The sequence below is a fragment of the Anthonomus grandis genome, chromosome 20, assembly GCF_022605725.1.
Source record: "Anthonomus grandis grandis chromosome 20, icAntGran1.3, whole genome shotgun sequence".
Lineage (NCBI taxonomy): Eukaryota > Metazoa > Arthropoda > Insecta > Coleoptera > Curculionidae > Anthonomus > Anthonomus grandis.
This window is the reverse complement of record NC_065565.1, coordinates 7,130,264-7,146,447: the sequence shown is the minus strand read 5'-3', so window position 1 is coordinate 7,146,447 and position 16,184 is coordinate 7,130,264. Positions and strand designations below refer to the sequence as shown.

The 16,184-nt window shown below is 36.0% G+C and overlaps 1 protein-coding gene across 4 annotated transcripts in view; it reads left to right on the top strand.

Moving 5' to 3' along the window:
* Nucleotides 1–15,015, top strand: part of LOC126747863 (uncharacterized) — a 97,679-nt gene extending 82,664 nt beyond the window's left edge. For 2 of the 4 annotated variants that reach the window (XM_050456772.1, XM_050456771.1), the window contains exons 4-12: nucleotides 999–1,181; nucleotides 5,091–5,266; nucleotides 5,327–5,437; nucleotides 7,465–7,623; nucleotides 7,693–7,805; nucleotides 9,208–9,418; nucleotides 9,512–9,571; nucleotides 9,635–9,807; nucleotides 13,441–15,015. In XM_050456772.1, the coding sequence (XP_050312729.1) occupies nucleotides 999–1,181; nucleotides 5,091–5,266; nucleotides 5,327–5,437; nucleotides 7,465–7,623; nucleotides 7,693–7,805; nucleotides 9,208–9,418; nucleotides 9,512–9,571; nucleotides 9,635–9,807; nucleotides 13,441–13,689 (1,435 nt within the window). In that variant the 3' untranslated portion in view covers nucleotides 13,690–15,015. The remainder of the gene's footprint in view (nucleotides 1–998; nucleotides 1,182–5,090; nucleotides 5,267–5,326; nucleotides 5,438–7,464; nucleotides 7,624–7,692; nucleotides 7,806–9,207; nucleotides 9,419–9,511; nucleotides 9,572–9,634; nucleotides 9,808–13,440) is intronic. The other 2 variants (XM_050456773.1, XM_050456774.1) reach the window with 2 other exon arrangements.
* Nucleotides 15,016–16,184: the final 1,169 nt, after the last annotated feature.

The window sequence follows — 16,184 nt, the reverse complement described above, 5'->3', positions numbered from 1 at the left end:
AACTTACTGGTGACCTGAGGCGACCCCTTGCACATTTTGCGTGATATCTCACTTTCTGTTAATCCTACCGTATTTTTCCTAATAACCAAACTTAATGAGAATTAAATTTCCTTTAAAAAACCTCTATACAACTTTTATGTAACCCTAATGATTTCCAAGATAATTAGGAGTTTATATTTATTTAGTTAGTTACTGGTGACCTGAGGCGACCCCTTGCACATTTTGCGTGATATCTCACTTTCTGTTAATCCTATCGTATTTTTCCTAATAACCAAACTTATTGAGAATTAAATTTCCTTTAAAAAACCTTTATACGACTTTTATGTAACTCTAACAGTTTCCAAGATATTTTAGACTTTATATTTATTTAGTTAGTTACTGGTGACCTGAGGCGACCCCTTGCACATTTTGCATGATATCTCACTTTCCGTTAATCCTACCGTATTTTTCCTAATAACCAAACTTAATAAGAATTAAATTTCCTTTAAAAAACCTTTATACGACTTTCATGTAACTCTAACGGTTTCCAAGATATTTTGGAGTTCATATTTATTTAGTTAGTTACTGGTGACCTGAGGCGACCCCTTGCACATTTTGCGTGATATCTCACTTTCCGTTAATCCTATCATATTTTTCCTAATAACCAAACTTATTGAGAATTAAATTTCCTTTAAAAAACCTTAATATAACTTTCATGTAACTTCAACGGCCTCCAAGATAACCTCATGTAAATGCAAATGTGCACTAACTTATTTTAATATAATCCCAAACAGCGACCGCCAGAAGCCGAAATTTCCATACATAAAAGAGAGACAATTCGGCCTTCACCTACGGATCGAAGTGAGATAAACCCCTCGAAAGCACTTTTATTACACACGCCCCCAATTTTTCCACCTGCACTTTTATCAATTCATTTCACGTATAACGGACGACGTGAGGACAATCGAAAAAATTGGATCCACTGTAACGGTTCAATTGACCCCATTCGTTGGTTCTAGGTCCCCTAGGGCCTCCTTGGTGCCAGACTGTGCACTGAGCCCTAGGAACAGCCTGGTACCGGACACGACGAGGTCCCCGAGGCACAGTCTGGTCCCGAACGACGTTCGCAGTCCCAGGAACAGTTTGGTCCCCGACTCAGCCTTATCCCCTAGGAACAGCCTCACTCCCGAGCAGTATAACAGGTATAAAGCACCTCGTGCTCTATCTTCTCATAGGGCTTAGTTAGAGCGGATTAAATAGACAGAGATAAACCGCCGTCTCTTGCAAGAGGTTGAATCGAGATTTATTTAAGTCCCGGATTTATCTTAAATTACTTCAATTTAGAGGCATATGCGGGGCCTAAAAGGGAATCCGGGCCATAGGGGTGGGTATTTTCTATTGTAGAAGGGGGTGCACAGGGGCTTTGGATCGCCCTAAACGTATATCGGGGGCAGGAATTTTTTTTAGTTATTATACGGACCGATGAGGGACGGGAGTTTTCAAACAAATTATTTTAAGGGTTGGTTTTGTCAAGGGGTGTACAAAAATTGAAATATCTCGAGAACTAATGGGGCGATCTTGTTGATTTAAGTTTCTGTTGAAAGCCAATGAGTTTCTTTACCAAAAAGGTAATTACAAGTTTCCTTGTATCTACAGCCGTTTTGGAGTTATTAAGTGTTTTTTCAATACCTTCATAAAAAATGTCGATTCTGTCAAAGGCTTTACATAAATCGAGAACCAATGAAGCGATTTTATTAATTTTAGTTTCTAATGAAAGCCAATGAGTTTCTTGACCAAAAAGGTTATTACAAGTTTCCTTGTATCTACAGCCGTTTTGGAGTTATTGAGTGTTTTTTCAATACCTTCATAAAAAATGTCGATTCTGTCAAAGGCTTTACATAAATCGAGAACCAATGAAGCGATTTTAATAATTTTAGTTTCTAATGAAAGCCAATGAGTTTCTTTACCAAAAAGGTTATTACAAGTTTCCTTGTATCTACAGCCGTTTTGGAGTTATTGAGTGTTTTTTCAATACCTTCATAAAAAATGTCGATTCTGTCAAAGGCTTTACATAAATCGAGAACCAATGAAGCGATTTTATTAGTTGTAGTTTCTAATGAAAGCCAATGAGTTTCTTTATCAAAAAGGTTATTACAAGTTTCCTTGTATCTACAGCCGTTTTGGAGTTATTGAGTGTTTTTTCAATACCTTCATAAAAAATGTCGATTCTGTCAAAGGCTTTACATAAATCGAGAACCAATGAAGCGATTTTATTAATTTTAGTTTCTAATGAAAGCCAATGAGTTTCTTGACCAAAAAGGTTATTACAAGTTTCCTTGTAACTACAGCCGTTTTGGAGTTATTGAGTGTTTTTTCAATACCTTCATAAAAAATGTCGATTCTGTCAAAGGCTTTACATAAATCGAGAACCAATGAAGCGATTTTATTAATTTTAGTTTCTAATGAAAGCCAATGAGTTTCTTTACCAAAAAGGTTATTACAAGTTTCCCTGTATCTACAGCCGTTTTGGAGTTATTGAGTGTTTTTTCAATACCTTCATAAAAAATGTCGATTCTGTCAAAGGCTTTACATAAATCGAGAACCAATGAAGCGATTTTATTAGTTGTAGTTTCTAATGAAAGCCAATGAGTTTCTTTATCAAAAAGGTTATTACAAGTTTCCTTGTATCTACAGCCGTTTTGGAGTTATTGAGTGTTTTTTCAATACCTTCATAAAAAATGTCGATTCTGTCAAAGGCTTTACATAAATCGAGAACCAATGAAGCGATTTTATTAATTTTACTTTCTAATGAAAGCCAATGAGTTTCTTGACCAAAAAGGTTATTACAAGTTTCCTTGTAACTACAGCCGTTTTGGAGTTATTGAGTGTTTTTTCAATACCTTCATAAAAAATGTCGATTCTGTCAAAGGCTTTACATAAATCGAGAACCAATGAAGCGATTTTATTAATTTTAGTTTCTAATGAAAGCCAATGAGTTTCTTGACCAAAAAGGTTATTACAAGTTTCCTTGTAACTACAGCCGTTTTGGAGTTATTGAGTGTTTTTTCAATACCTTCATAAAAAATGTCGATTCTGTCAAAGGCTTTACATAAATCGAGAACCAATGAAGCGATTTTATTAATTTTAGTTTCTGATGAAAGCCAATGAGTTTCTTTATCAAAAAGGTTATTACAAGTTTCCTTCTATCTACAGCCGTTTTGGAATTATTGAGTGTTTTTTCAATACCTTCATAAAAAATGTCGATTCTGTCAAAGGCTTTACATAAATCGAGAACCAATGAAGCGATTTTATTAATTTTACTTTCTAATGAAAGCCAATGAGTTTCTTGACCAAAAAGGTTATTACAAGTTTCCTTGTAACTACAGCCGTTTTGGAGTTATTGAGTGTTTTTTCAATACCTTCATAAAAAATGTCGATTCTGTCAAAGGCTTTACATAAATCGAGAACCAATGAAGCGATTTTATTAATTTTACTTTCTAATGAAAGCCAATGAGTTTCTTGACCAAAAAGGTTATTACAAGTTTCCTTGTAACTACAGCCGTTTTGGAGTTATTGAGTGTTTTTTCAATACCTTCATAAAAAATGTCGATTCTGTCAAAGGCTTTACATAAATCGAGAACCAATGAAGCGATTTTATTAATTTTAGTTTCTGATGAAAGCCAATGAGTTTCTTTATCAAAAAGGTTATTACAAGTTTCCTTCTATCTACAGCCGTTTTGGAATTATTGAGTGTTTTTTCAATACCTTCATAAAAAATGTCGATTCTGTCAAAGGCTTTACATAAATCGAGAACCAATGAAGCGATTTTATTAATTTTAGTTTCTAATGAAAGCCAATGAGTTTCTTTACCAAAAAGGTTATTACAAGTTTCCTTGTATCTACAGCTGTTTTGGAGTTATTGAGTGTTTTTTCAATAGGTTCATAAAAAATGTCGATTCTGTCAAAGGCTTTACATAAATCTAAATAAATCGAGAACCAATAAAGCGATTTTATTGATTTTAGTTTCTAGTGAAAGCCAATGAGTTTCTTTACCAAAAAGGTTATTATAAGTTTCCTTGTATCTACAGCCGTTTTGGAGTTATTGAGTGTTTTTTCAATAGGTTCGTAAAAAATGTCGATTCTGTCAAAGGCTTTACATAAATCTAAATAAATCGAGAACCAATGAAGCGATTTTATTAATTTTAGTATCTGATGAAAGCCAATGAGTTTCTTTATCAAAAAGGTTATTACAAGTTTCCTTGTATCTACAGCTGTTTTGGAGTTATTGAGTGTTTTTTCAATAGGTTCGTAAAAAATGTCGATTCTGTCAAAGGCTTTACATAAATCGAGAACCAATGAAGCGATTTTATTAATTTTACTTTCTAATGAAAGCCAATGAGTTTCTTTATCAAAAAGGTTATTATAAGTTTCCTTGTATCTACAGCCGTTTTGGAGTTATTGAGTGTTTTTTCAATAGGTTCGTAAAAAATGTCGATTCTGTCAAAGGCTTTACATAAATCGAGAACCAATGAAGCGATTTTAATAATTTTAATTTCGAATGAAAGCCAATGAGTTTCTTAACCAAAAAGGTTATTACAAGTTTCCTTGTATCTACAGCCGTTTTGGAGTTATTGAGTGTTTTTTCAATAGGTTCGTAAAAAATGTCGATTCTGTCAAAGGCTTTACATAAATCTAAATAAATCGAGAACCAATGAAGCGATTTTATCCATTTAAGTTTCCAATGAAAGCCAATGAGTTTCCTCACCAAAACGACCCCTACAACTTTCCTCGTAAACCCAACCGTTCTCGACTTATTGATCGATTTTCTAATAATAATAATAATAATAGTAGTAACAAAATTAATTTTTTTAATAGTCTCTGGCATATGACCCCAAATATTAAAAATAATGAAAAAATATACACCAGGGACAAAGTTCCTTTCTGCGTGCATCAACAACAAAGACACCCATAGACTCGGTCATCAGTTAAAGAGAGACGACGATACTTCTCTCCTTTGAACTTCTACTCAAAAATTGAACACGTGGATTGCGCACTCGATCGCTCGCTTTGCCATACCTGTACACTTGTGACGTACCTCGTAACTATTACAGGAGTCCAAGGAACAGCCTGGTACCGGAACCTAACAGGTCCCCTAGGCACAGCCTGACCCCCGACACGAACCTACAAGGTTCAAGGTTAAATATCTCCGAATACAACCGGAGCGCTTCAAGGTCACCTAGACAAACCGTAGCCCCGTTAGAACTGAAGCAATACAACCCCGAGGAAGGTGAGTTGGGGGGCATAAGGAAAAGCTCCTTATGCCCTGATGCTCCCTTTTTTTTGGCAGGAAATCGACGTCATCGACTCAGTTTGACTCCGGAAACCAGCCGGAGTCCGCGCGGGAGTATCGTGCAGGAGAACGCGCCCCACCGGACCAGCCCGAGGGGCAGTATCGCGGGTGAGTCGATCATTTATGGGGGGTAGCTAACAAGTGACGTCACGTCTAGTGTTTTTTTTTGAAGAAATGTGAATATCTTGGGTTCTAGTGGTCGGATTTTAATGCTTTTTGATTTATTGACTAGTGCGAAGATTTTTTTAGGCTTTTTTGAAGAAATCACTAAAATCGATGCGGTAGATGTCGAGATATTGGGGTTTATAGTCCAGGAGTGCTCGTGAGGAAGAAAATAGTTTATCTCTTATTGGAAATTGAATATCTTGGGTTCTAGTAGTCCAAATTTAAAAATTATTGATTTATTAAATAGTGTCAAGATTATTTTAGTCTTTTTTGAAAAAATCACTAAAATCGATGGGCTAGTTGTCAAGATATTAAAATTCTTAGTCCAGGAGTGCCTGTAAGGACGAAAATAGTTTGTCTCTTATTGGCAATTGAATATCTTGGGTTCTGGTAGTCCAAATTTAAAAATTATTGATTTGTTAACTAGTGTCAAGATCATTTTAGTCTTTTTTGAAAAAATCACTAAAATCGATGAACTAGTTGTCAAGATATTAAAATTCTTAGTCCAGGGGTGCCTGTAAGGACGAAAATAATTTGTCTCTTATTGGCAATTGAATATCTTGGGTTCTAGTAGTCCAAATTTAAAAATTATTGATTTGCCAACTAGTGTCAAGACTATTTTAGTCTCTTTTGAAAAAATCACTAAAATCGATGCACTAATTGTCAAGATATTAAAATTCTTAGTCCAGGGGTGCCTGTAAGGACGAAAATAATTTGTCTCTTATTGGCAATTGAATATCTTGGGTTCTGGTAGTCCAAATTTAAAAATTATTGATTTGTCAACTAGTGTCAAGATCATTTTAGTCTTTTTAAAAAAATCACTAAAATCGATGCACTAGTTGTCAAGATATTAAAATTCTTAGTCCAGGGGTGCCTGTAAGGACGAAAATAATTTGTCTCTTATTGGCAATTGAATATCTTGGGTTCTGGTAGTCCAAATTTAAAAATTATTGATTTGTCAACTAGTGTCAAGATCATTTTAGTCTTTTTAAAAAAATCACTAAAATCGATGCACTAGTTGTCAAGATATTAAAATTCTTAGTCCAGGGGTGCCTGTAAGGACGAAAATAGTTTGTCTCTTATTGGAAATTGAATATCTTGGGTTCTAGTGGTCGGATTTTAATGATTTTTGATTTATTGACTAGCGTCAAGATCATTTTAGTCTTGTTTGAAAAAATTACTAAAATTGGTGCACTAGTTGTCAAGATATTAAAATTCTTAGTCCAGGGGTGCCTATAAGGACGAAAATAGTTTGTCTCTTATTGGAAATTGAATATCTTGGGTTCTAGTAGTCCAAATTTAAAAATTATTGATTTGTCAACTAGTGTCAAGATTATTTTAGTCCTTTTTGAAAAAATCACTAAAATCGATGCACTAGTTGTCAAGATATTAAAATTCTTAGTCCAGGAGTGCCTGTAAGGACGAAAATAGTTTGTCTCTTATTGGAAATTGAATATCTTGGGTTCTAGTAGTCCAAATTTAAAAATTATTGATTTGTCAACTAGTGTCAAGATTATTTTAGTCCTTTTTGAAAAAATCACTAAAATCGATGCACTAGTTGTCAAGATATTAAAATTCTTAGTCCAGGAGTGCCTGTAAGAAAAAAATAATTTATCCGTTAATAACAACTAAAATATCTCAAATTCTCGCAGTCAAAATTTAATTACTGGACTACTCGGAAGACCCTCCAAGTGTTCTTCGACAAAAATACCAAAGTTGCCATTCCGCCCCTCACTTGGGCACCCTCTTCACGTTCCTGCACCAATTTCTTAACAAAAAAAAAAAATCCGTTAGGTCACGTCCGTTATTACCCCACGTCCCCCAAATCCAGGTGGAAATGCATAAAATCGCATCTGATTAAACCCGGAATTAACAATATAATCCCGTCGCGTAAGAATGAACCGGGGGGGGGTAAAAATCTCCATTACAGACTCCCTTGCATTAAAATGCAAATGTTTCCCTTATTAAAGGAGAGATTCCGGATCAGAGGACCCCCAGGGGAAGCGTAGGTCCGGAAACCTACAGGAACCGCACGGCGTGCGACACGAGAAGTTCCCGCGGGAGTCTCACTTTAACCTTCCAAGAGCCGCCGGTGAGCGAGAGGAGGTCCAGCGCCGATAATCCGTCACGTAAGTGCCACGAGTTAGAAAGAGAGAGAGACAGAGCTCGGTAGGTAAGTGGGTGGTTAAATTTGACAGATTCCCGAGGGAGGATGACGTCACCCCACCACTGTCGATCCTCGTCCAAAGGGAACATTAATGGGGCTACGGAAGGCACCGGGTCGAGACGCGCGAGCAGTTCAGTAAGTCAGGTAAGGGGTGTGTGTTAACCCCCTTTTGCCTCTCCCCACCCCTTTCCCTTAATGTGCACCTTGAGCCCGCATTTGTTTTTTATGCTTAGATTAAAGTAGTGATTAGGGCTTGAAAACGGTCGTGCGCACGCCAGATGGTTAGTTGCCAAGGGTGTATAGTCTCATGTTGAAACTTCAACCAGTGATATCTCCTAAACTAAGGCTCCTATTGAAATTTTGTAAAGAAGCTTTTTTATAGGGAATTTAATTCTGAACAACTTTCAATAAATAGTTATATATCGTAAAATCAATATTAAGCGAGATATTTGACAAAACATGAAAATTGGGGGCCATAATACCCCGTTGGATAATGTTAAAACTTTAACTGGTGATATCTCCTAAACTAAGACTCCTATTGAAATTTTTTATAGGAGGGTTCTTATAGGGAATTTAATTCTGAACAACTTTCAATAAATAGTTAATTATCGTAAAATCAATATTAAGCGAGATATTTGACAAAACATGAAATTTGGTGCCCTAGTACCCCATTGGATAATGTTAAAACTTCAACTGGTGATATCTCCTAAACTATGGCTCCTATTGAAATTTTTCATAGGAGGATTCTTATAGGGAATTTAATTCTGAACAACTTTGAATCAATAATTAATTATCGTAAAATCAATGCTAAGCGAGATATTTGACAAAACATGAACTTTGGTGCCCTAATATTTCATATCTCCTAAACTATGGCTCCTATTGAAATTTTTCATAGGAGGGTTCTTATAGGGAATTTAATTCTGAACAACTTTGAATAAATAGTTAATTATCGTAAAATCAATATTAAGCGAGATATTTGACAAAACATGAACTTTGGTGCCCTAATACCTCATTGGATAATCTTAAAACTTCAACCGGTGATATCTCCTAAATTAAGGCTCCTATTGAAATTTTGTAAAGAAGCTTTTTTATAGGGAATTCAATTCTGAACAACTTTCAATAAATAATTAATTATCGTAAAATCAATATTAAGCGAGATATTTGACAAAACATGAACTTTGGTGCCCTAATACCCCATTGGATAATGTTAAAACTTCAACCGGTGATATCTCCTAAACTATGGCTCCTATTGAAATTTTGTAAAGACGCTTTTTTATAGGGAATTCAATTCTGAACAACTTTCAATAAATAATTAATTATCATAAAACCAATACTAAGCGAGATATTTGCCCGAACAACGAACCTTCCTGCTCTTTTCGATACCACGAATATTCAACTTTACAATGCACGCATAACTGCTGCGCACTCCAGACCCGAACTTGCCCGAGGTGTATACCTCAGACCCCAAAGCGCACGCGCACAATTTCAGTCAGTAGTTCCTAGTATACCCGCCAGGTGGCGCCACCAAAATGCCTTTAATTATCAGGTGGGGATCCCACAGGTGTCCGGGGACGAGCAGCGGCGCCTCTGCGGGGCGGAGAGGAAGTACTCGCGCGAAATGGGGCATCAGGGGCTCAGCTTGAGCATGACCTTGACCACGTACGGGTCAGTGGCGTACCAGCTCAAGGACGCCCATTTTGAGGCCAACGGCACCTGCGATTTCGTATATAAGGCCTTGAAGATCGTCAATAAGACCGGTAAGGAGTGAGAGAGAGAGAGAGAGAGAGAGAGAGGTAGTCAAGGTCACCCCGTTGACCTTGACCTAATTGGGTTTTCTCTGTTTGTTGCAGTGGTAGTCACGGTTTTCCTCGTCTGTTTGTCGGTCCTACCGGTGATCATGCTGATCATGGGTAAGTGAGTTTCGACCCTGACGATGGTCCTTTTTCAGTACGAAACTTTCGTTTGATCATTAGGGGTGCAGTTCCTTAGGGATTGTCCTAGGGAACCGAACATCCCTATTTACATGGTGGTGGGGGGGAGCGTGGGAAGTGTCAAAATGGGGTTGTGCCTGTGGAACCAGTTGCACACCAGACACATCGACCCTGCTGCACCCAATACCACCTCGATTACGTCGAGAATAGCGTCGGTAAGTCACTAATTAATTAATTAATTAATTAATTAGTTAGTTAATTAATGAACAGTGTGCTTTCTTACAAAACAGGTTTGTGACTGGAGATGTTGCACAGGACGGCCGCTAGGGGGTCGCTAGAGCACTTGCGCGCCAAATTTGAATTTTATGTGTTTTTATTTATTTTAGGGGTTTATAGAGATGTGGTTGGTGTGTAAAATGTGTGAAGTAAGGGGTTTTTGATTTGGAGACCAAGATCCTGGAATTTTGGGAATTCTTACTTCAGGAAAAGGAGATTGAAGAAGTGATGACCTCACGGCACTTAAATTGCTCTCAAGGGAAACCCGTTTAAGTTATAATAAAGAGAGTTTTAGCATATTGTTCTTTATGAATGCAGCTTTGTTTTTTGTTAAAACCATTTTTTGCTAAAAAAATTCCTTTACAGAGAAAAAAATTGTCAAAAAAAAAAAATTAGTAAATCTCTATCTGAGTCACACCCCGAGCTGTAGAGGCCCTTCCGGAGAAAGTGACTGAAGCAATATTTCTGAAACTAAAGCAAATTGTTGTGGCTTATAGTCTGAAGGTCTGAAAGAATTCCCGTTAAAATCCCCCATATAGAAGTGGAGTTTTCGCATGACAAACTTTTTAACATTTTGGGCGGACCTTGCGGCACTTAAACGGCTCTCAAAAGCGAACCGTTTGAGTTACGGTAAAGCGGGTTATATGAAATTGTTCTCTGTAAATGCAGCTTTGTTTTTTATTAAAAGCATTTTTTGCTGAAAAAATTCCTTCACATAGAAAAAAATTAGTAACTCTCTATCTGAGTCACACCGAGCTGTAGAAGCGCTTCCGGAGAAAGTAACTGAAGCAATATTCCTGAAACTAAAGCAAATTATTGTCCCTTGTAGTTTAAAGGTCTAAAAGAATTCCCGTTAAAATCCCCCATATAGAAGTGGAGTTTTCGCATGACAAACTTTTCAACGTTTTGGGCGGACCTTGCGTCACTTAAACGGCTCTCAAAAGTGAACCGTTTGAGTTACGATAAAGCGGATTATACGAAATTATTCTCTGTAAATGCAGCTTTGTTTTTTATTAAAACCATTTTTTGCTAAAAAAATTCCTTCAGAGAGAAAAAAATTAGTAACTCTCTATCTGAGTCACACCCCGAGCTGTAGAGGCCCTTCAGGAGAAAGTGACTGGAGCAATTTCCCTGAAACTAAAGCAAATTATTGTGGCTTATAGTCTGAAGGTCTGAAAGAATTCCCTTTAAAATCCCCTATATAGAAAGTGGAGTTTTCGCATGACAAACTTTTCAACGTTTTGGGCGGACATTGTGTCACTTAAATGGCTCTCAAAAGCGAACCGTTTGAGTTACGATAAAGCGAATTATATGAACTTGTTCTCTGTGAATGCAGCTTTTTTTTTTATTAAAAGCATTTTTTGCCAAAAAAATTCCTTCACATAGAAAAAAATTAGTAACTCTCTATCTGAGTCACACCGAGCTCTAGAAGCCCTTCCGGAAAAAGTGACTGAAGCAATTTTCCTGAAACTAAAGCAAATTGTTGTCCTTTATAGTGCAAAGGTCTGCAAGAATTCCCGTTAAAATTTCCCATATAGAAAGTGGAGTTTTTGCATGACAAACTTTTTAACGTTTTGAGCGGACCTTGCGGCACTTAAACGGCTCTCAAAAGTGAACCGTTTGAGTTACGATAAAGCGGGTTATATGAAATTGTTCTCTGTGAATGCAGCTTTGTTTTTTATCAAAAGCATTTTTTGCTAAAAAAATTCCTTCACATAGAAAAAAATTAGTAACTCCCTATCTGAGTCACACCTCGAGCTTCAGAAGCGCTTCGGGAGAAAGTGACTGAAGCAATTTTCCTGAAACTAAAGCAAATTGTTGTGGCTTATAGTCTGAAGGTCTAAAAGAATTCCCGTTAAAATCCCCCATATAGAAGTGGAGTTTTCGCATGACAAACTTTTCAACGTTTTGGGCGGACCTTGCGGCACTTAAACGGCTCTCAAAAGTGAACCGTTTGAGTTACGATAAAGCGGGTTATATGAAATTGTTCTCTAAGAATGCAGCTTTGTTTTTTATTGAAAGTATTTTTTGCTAAAAAAATTCCTTCACAGAGAAAAAAATTTGTAACTCTCTATCTGAGTCACACCGAGTTGTAGAGGCCCTTCCGGAGAAAGTGACTGAAACAATTTTTCTGAAACTAAAGCAAATTGTTGTCCCTTATAGTCCAAAGGTCTGAAAGAATTCCCGTTAAAATCCCCCATATAGAAGTGGAGTTTTCGCATGACAAACTTTTTAACGTTTTGGGCGGACCTTGCGGCACTTAAACGGCTCTCAAAAGTGAACCGTTTGAGTTACGATAAAGCGGATTATACAAGATTATTCTCTGTAAATGCAGCTTTGTTTTTTATTAAAAGCATTTTTTGCTAAAAAAATTCCTTCACGGAGAAAAAAATTAGTAACTCTCTATCTGAGTCACACCGAGCTCTAGAAGCCCTTCCGGAGAAAGTGACTGGAGTAATTCTCCTGAAACTAAAGCAAACTGTTGTCCCTTATAGGCTTAAGGTCTGAAAGAATTTCCGTTAAAATCCCCCATATAGAAGTGGAGTTTTTGCATGACAAACTTTTTAACGTCTTGGGCGGACCTTGCGGCACTTAAACGGCTCTCAAAAGTGAACCGTTTGAGTTACGATAAAGAGAGTTATATGAACTTGTTCTCTGTGAATGCAGCTTTGTTTTTTATTAAAACCATTTTTTGCTAAAAAAATTTCTTCATAGAGAAAAAATTGCCTAAAAAAATATTTTTTTTTATATACATCCCTTAGCAGTCCCTCCTTGACCCGAGCCTTTAATTCTTGATAAGGACTTTTGGGGATTCCTATAAAGCCTTCGATAGCATCAATATTTTTTTTCAACCCATTAAAAACCCAACAAACCGTTTGCAAGACACGTAGTCCGAGAGATAAAAGTAAATACCCCGAAAGAAAATTGACGTGGAAAAGAAAACACAATAGCAATTTAGATTTTCCGATTCGTAAGGGACAAATGCCCCTAAGGCCTTCGGCTTTTCACAGTACATCAAATTGGCCCTATAGGGCTGTTATCCTTTATTATCTTAAAAGGATTCACCCAGACAACCTCGGCAATAAATTATTAACATTATTATACAAACCGATCGGGGTCACGAATTTTCAAACAAAAACCTTCCGAGTTCAAATGCTCACTGCTCAGTGAAAAATGCTCGGATTTCACTCTGGTTTGCACCAATGCCTTAAGAACACTTTGAAGTATGCCTGGGTACCCATTAATTGCACCTCCTGGTACCCCAGAACCCTTTAAAAAATTATGACGTTCATACAAACCTCGGCAATGAATTATAAACATTATTATGCAAACCGATCGGGGTCATGAATTTTCAAACAAAAGCCTTTGAGTTCAAATGCTCACTATTCACTCAAAAATGCTCGGATTTTATTCTGGTTTGCACCAATGTCTTAAGAACACTTTGGAGCACACTTTGGTACCCGCTACTACTCACTCAAAAATGCTCGGATTTCACTCTGGTTTGCACCAACCGCTTGAGAACACTTTAGAGTACACTAATCCGACGATCTGCTGATCGCCTTCTGTTCCAGATCGCCCTGACGATCCTGCTGCTGACCTGGTTCGGGTTCGGGAACTTCTGGATCCTGAGCATCAAGTACCCGGACTACGCGCCCAGCATGTGGGAACCGAACAAGTGGTGCCATCGCACCCTGTACGTGTTCGCCTTGGTGCATTTGTGCATAGTGTATTCGGTGTTGGGGATATTGGTGGCGCTCGCGATTGCGTTGGCCTGTTGTCAAATGTTCGAGTGTCAGTGGTTGGGCCCGCGGTATAAATAGCAAACGTCCAGGGTGGATTTCTTTGAGGTGTGGGATTTGCCCCGGGGATACCACGGATGATGACGAGTGTAAGCGCCCGCCTCCTCAATAGCTTCGCGTTAGTTTTGACAATAAAAGGCCGCTTTGTCGAATGTAAATAGTAGCTCCTAGGGATGACCAACTGCTTTTATTTGAAATGTAAAAAATGTAGATTCTGTAATGTAGGGAATCTGTTGTGGTGTCGTGTAAAAATGGTGCAACAGTAACAGCGAGGTCCAGCTTTAATACGGTTAACGCCGGGGTTTTTGGTGAGGGGGAATTGTTTATGGCGCTTTTGTTTGTGTTATTTCAGGGAAAAACGGTGTAGTAAATATTTATTGGATTTTAGTGGAGGATGTGTGTACAAATTTTCAGGGGCGTAGCTTTTTTGGGTTATGAGTTATAGGCGTTTTGTGATTCAAAAAATGATTTTTTTTAAAATTATTTTTTGCAGTTTTTTGTTTATTTTTGAAAAAATTCTTGAACACGTATCCCATGAATTTAAATGGAGAATACGTGCAGAAATTTTCACTGCTCTAGCTTTTTTGGTTTTTGAGTTATGGACATTTAGTGATTTAATAAAAAAATTAAAGTGTTTTTTTGAAAATAATTTTTTTCTCACTTATCTGTCTATTTTTGAAAAAATCCTTGGACACGTATTCCATGAATATAAACAGAGAATACGTGCAGACATTTTCACTGCTCTAGCTTTTTTGGTTTTTGAGTTATGGACGTTTAGTGATTTAATAAAAAAATTAAAGTGTTTTTTTTGAAAATAATTTTTTGCTCACTTATCTGGACATTTTTAAAAAAAATCCCTAGATACGTGTCCCATGAATTTACACAGAGAATACGTGCAGAAATTTTCACTGCTCTAGCTTTTTTGGTTTTTGAGTTATAGGCGTTTTGTGATTCAAAAAAATAATTTTTTTGAAAATTATTTTTTGCAAATTTTTGTTTATTTTTGAAAAAATTCTTGAACACGTGTCTCATGAATTTAAATGAAGAATACGTGCAGAAATTTTCACTGCTCTAGCTTTTTTGGTTTTTGAGTTATGGACATTTAGTGATTTAATAAAAAAATTAGAGTGTTTTTTTGAAAATAATTTTTTGCGCACTTATCTGGACATTTTTGAAAAAATCCCTAGATACGTGTCCCATGAATTTACACAGAGAATACGTGCAGAAATTTTCACTGCTCTAGCTTTTTTGGTTTTTGAGTTATGGACATTTAGTGATTTAATAAAAAAATTAAAGTGTTTTTTTTTAAATAATTTTTTGCTCACTAACCTGTCTATTTTTGAAAAAATCCTTGAACACGTGTCCCATGAATTTAAAGAAAGAATACGTGTAGAAATTTTCACTGCTCTAGCTTTTTTGGTTTTTGAGTTATAGGCTTTTTGTAATTCAAAAAATTAATTTTTTTGAAAATTATTTTTTGCAATTTTTTGTTTATTTTTGAAAAAATGCTTGAACACGTATTCCATGAATTTAAACAGAGAATACGTGCAGAAATTTTCACTGCTCTAGCTTTTTTGGTTTTTGACTTATGGAGAATTAGTGACTTAATACAAAAATTAATGTGTTTTTTTGAAAATAATTATTTTCTCACTTACCTGTATATTTTTGAAAAAATCCTTTGATATATATCCCATGAATTCAAACAGAGAATACGTGCAGAAATTTTTACTGCTCTAGCTTTTTTGGTTTTTGAGTTATGGACATTTAGTGACTTAATAAAAAAATATATGTGTTTTTTTGAAAATAATTTTTTGCTCACTTATTTGGACATTTTTGAAAAAATCCCTAGATACGTGTCCCATGAATTTACACAGAGAATACGTGCAGAAATTTTCACTGCTCTAGCTTTTTTGGTTTTTGAGTTATAGGCTTTTTGTAATTCAAAAAATTAATTTTTTTGAAAATTATTTTTTGGAATTTTTTGTTTATTTTTGAAAAAATGCTTGAACACGTGTCCCATGAATTTAAACAGAGAATACGTGCAGAAATTTTCACTGCTCTAGCTTTTTTGGTTTTTGAGTTATGGACATTTAGTGATTTAATAAAAAAATTAAAGTGTTTTTTTGAAAATAATTTTTTGCTCACTTATCTGGACATTTTTGAAAAAATCCCTAGATACGTGTCCCATGAATTTACACAGAGAATACGTGCAGAAATTTTCACAGCTCTAGCTTTTTTGGTTTATGAGTTATAGGCATTTTGTTATTCAAAAAATGAATTTTTTTGAAAATTATTTTTTGCAATTTTTTGTTTATTTTTGAAAAAATGCTTGAACACGTATTCCATGAATTTAAACAGAAAATACGTGCAGAAATTTTCACTGCTCTAGCTTTTTTGGTTTTTGAGTTATGGACATTTAGTGACTTAATAAAAAAATAAAAGTGTTTTTTTGAAAATAATTTTTTTCTCACTTACCTGTATATTTTTGAAAAAATCCTTGGATACGTGTCCCATGA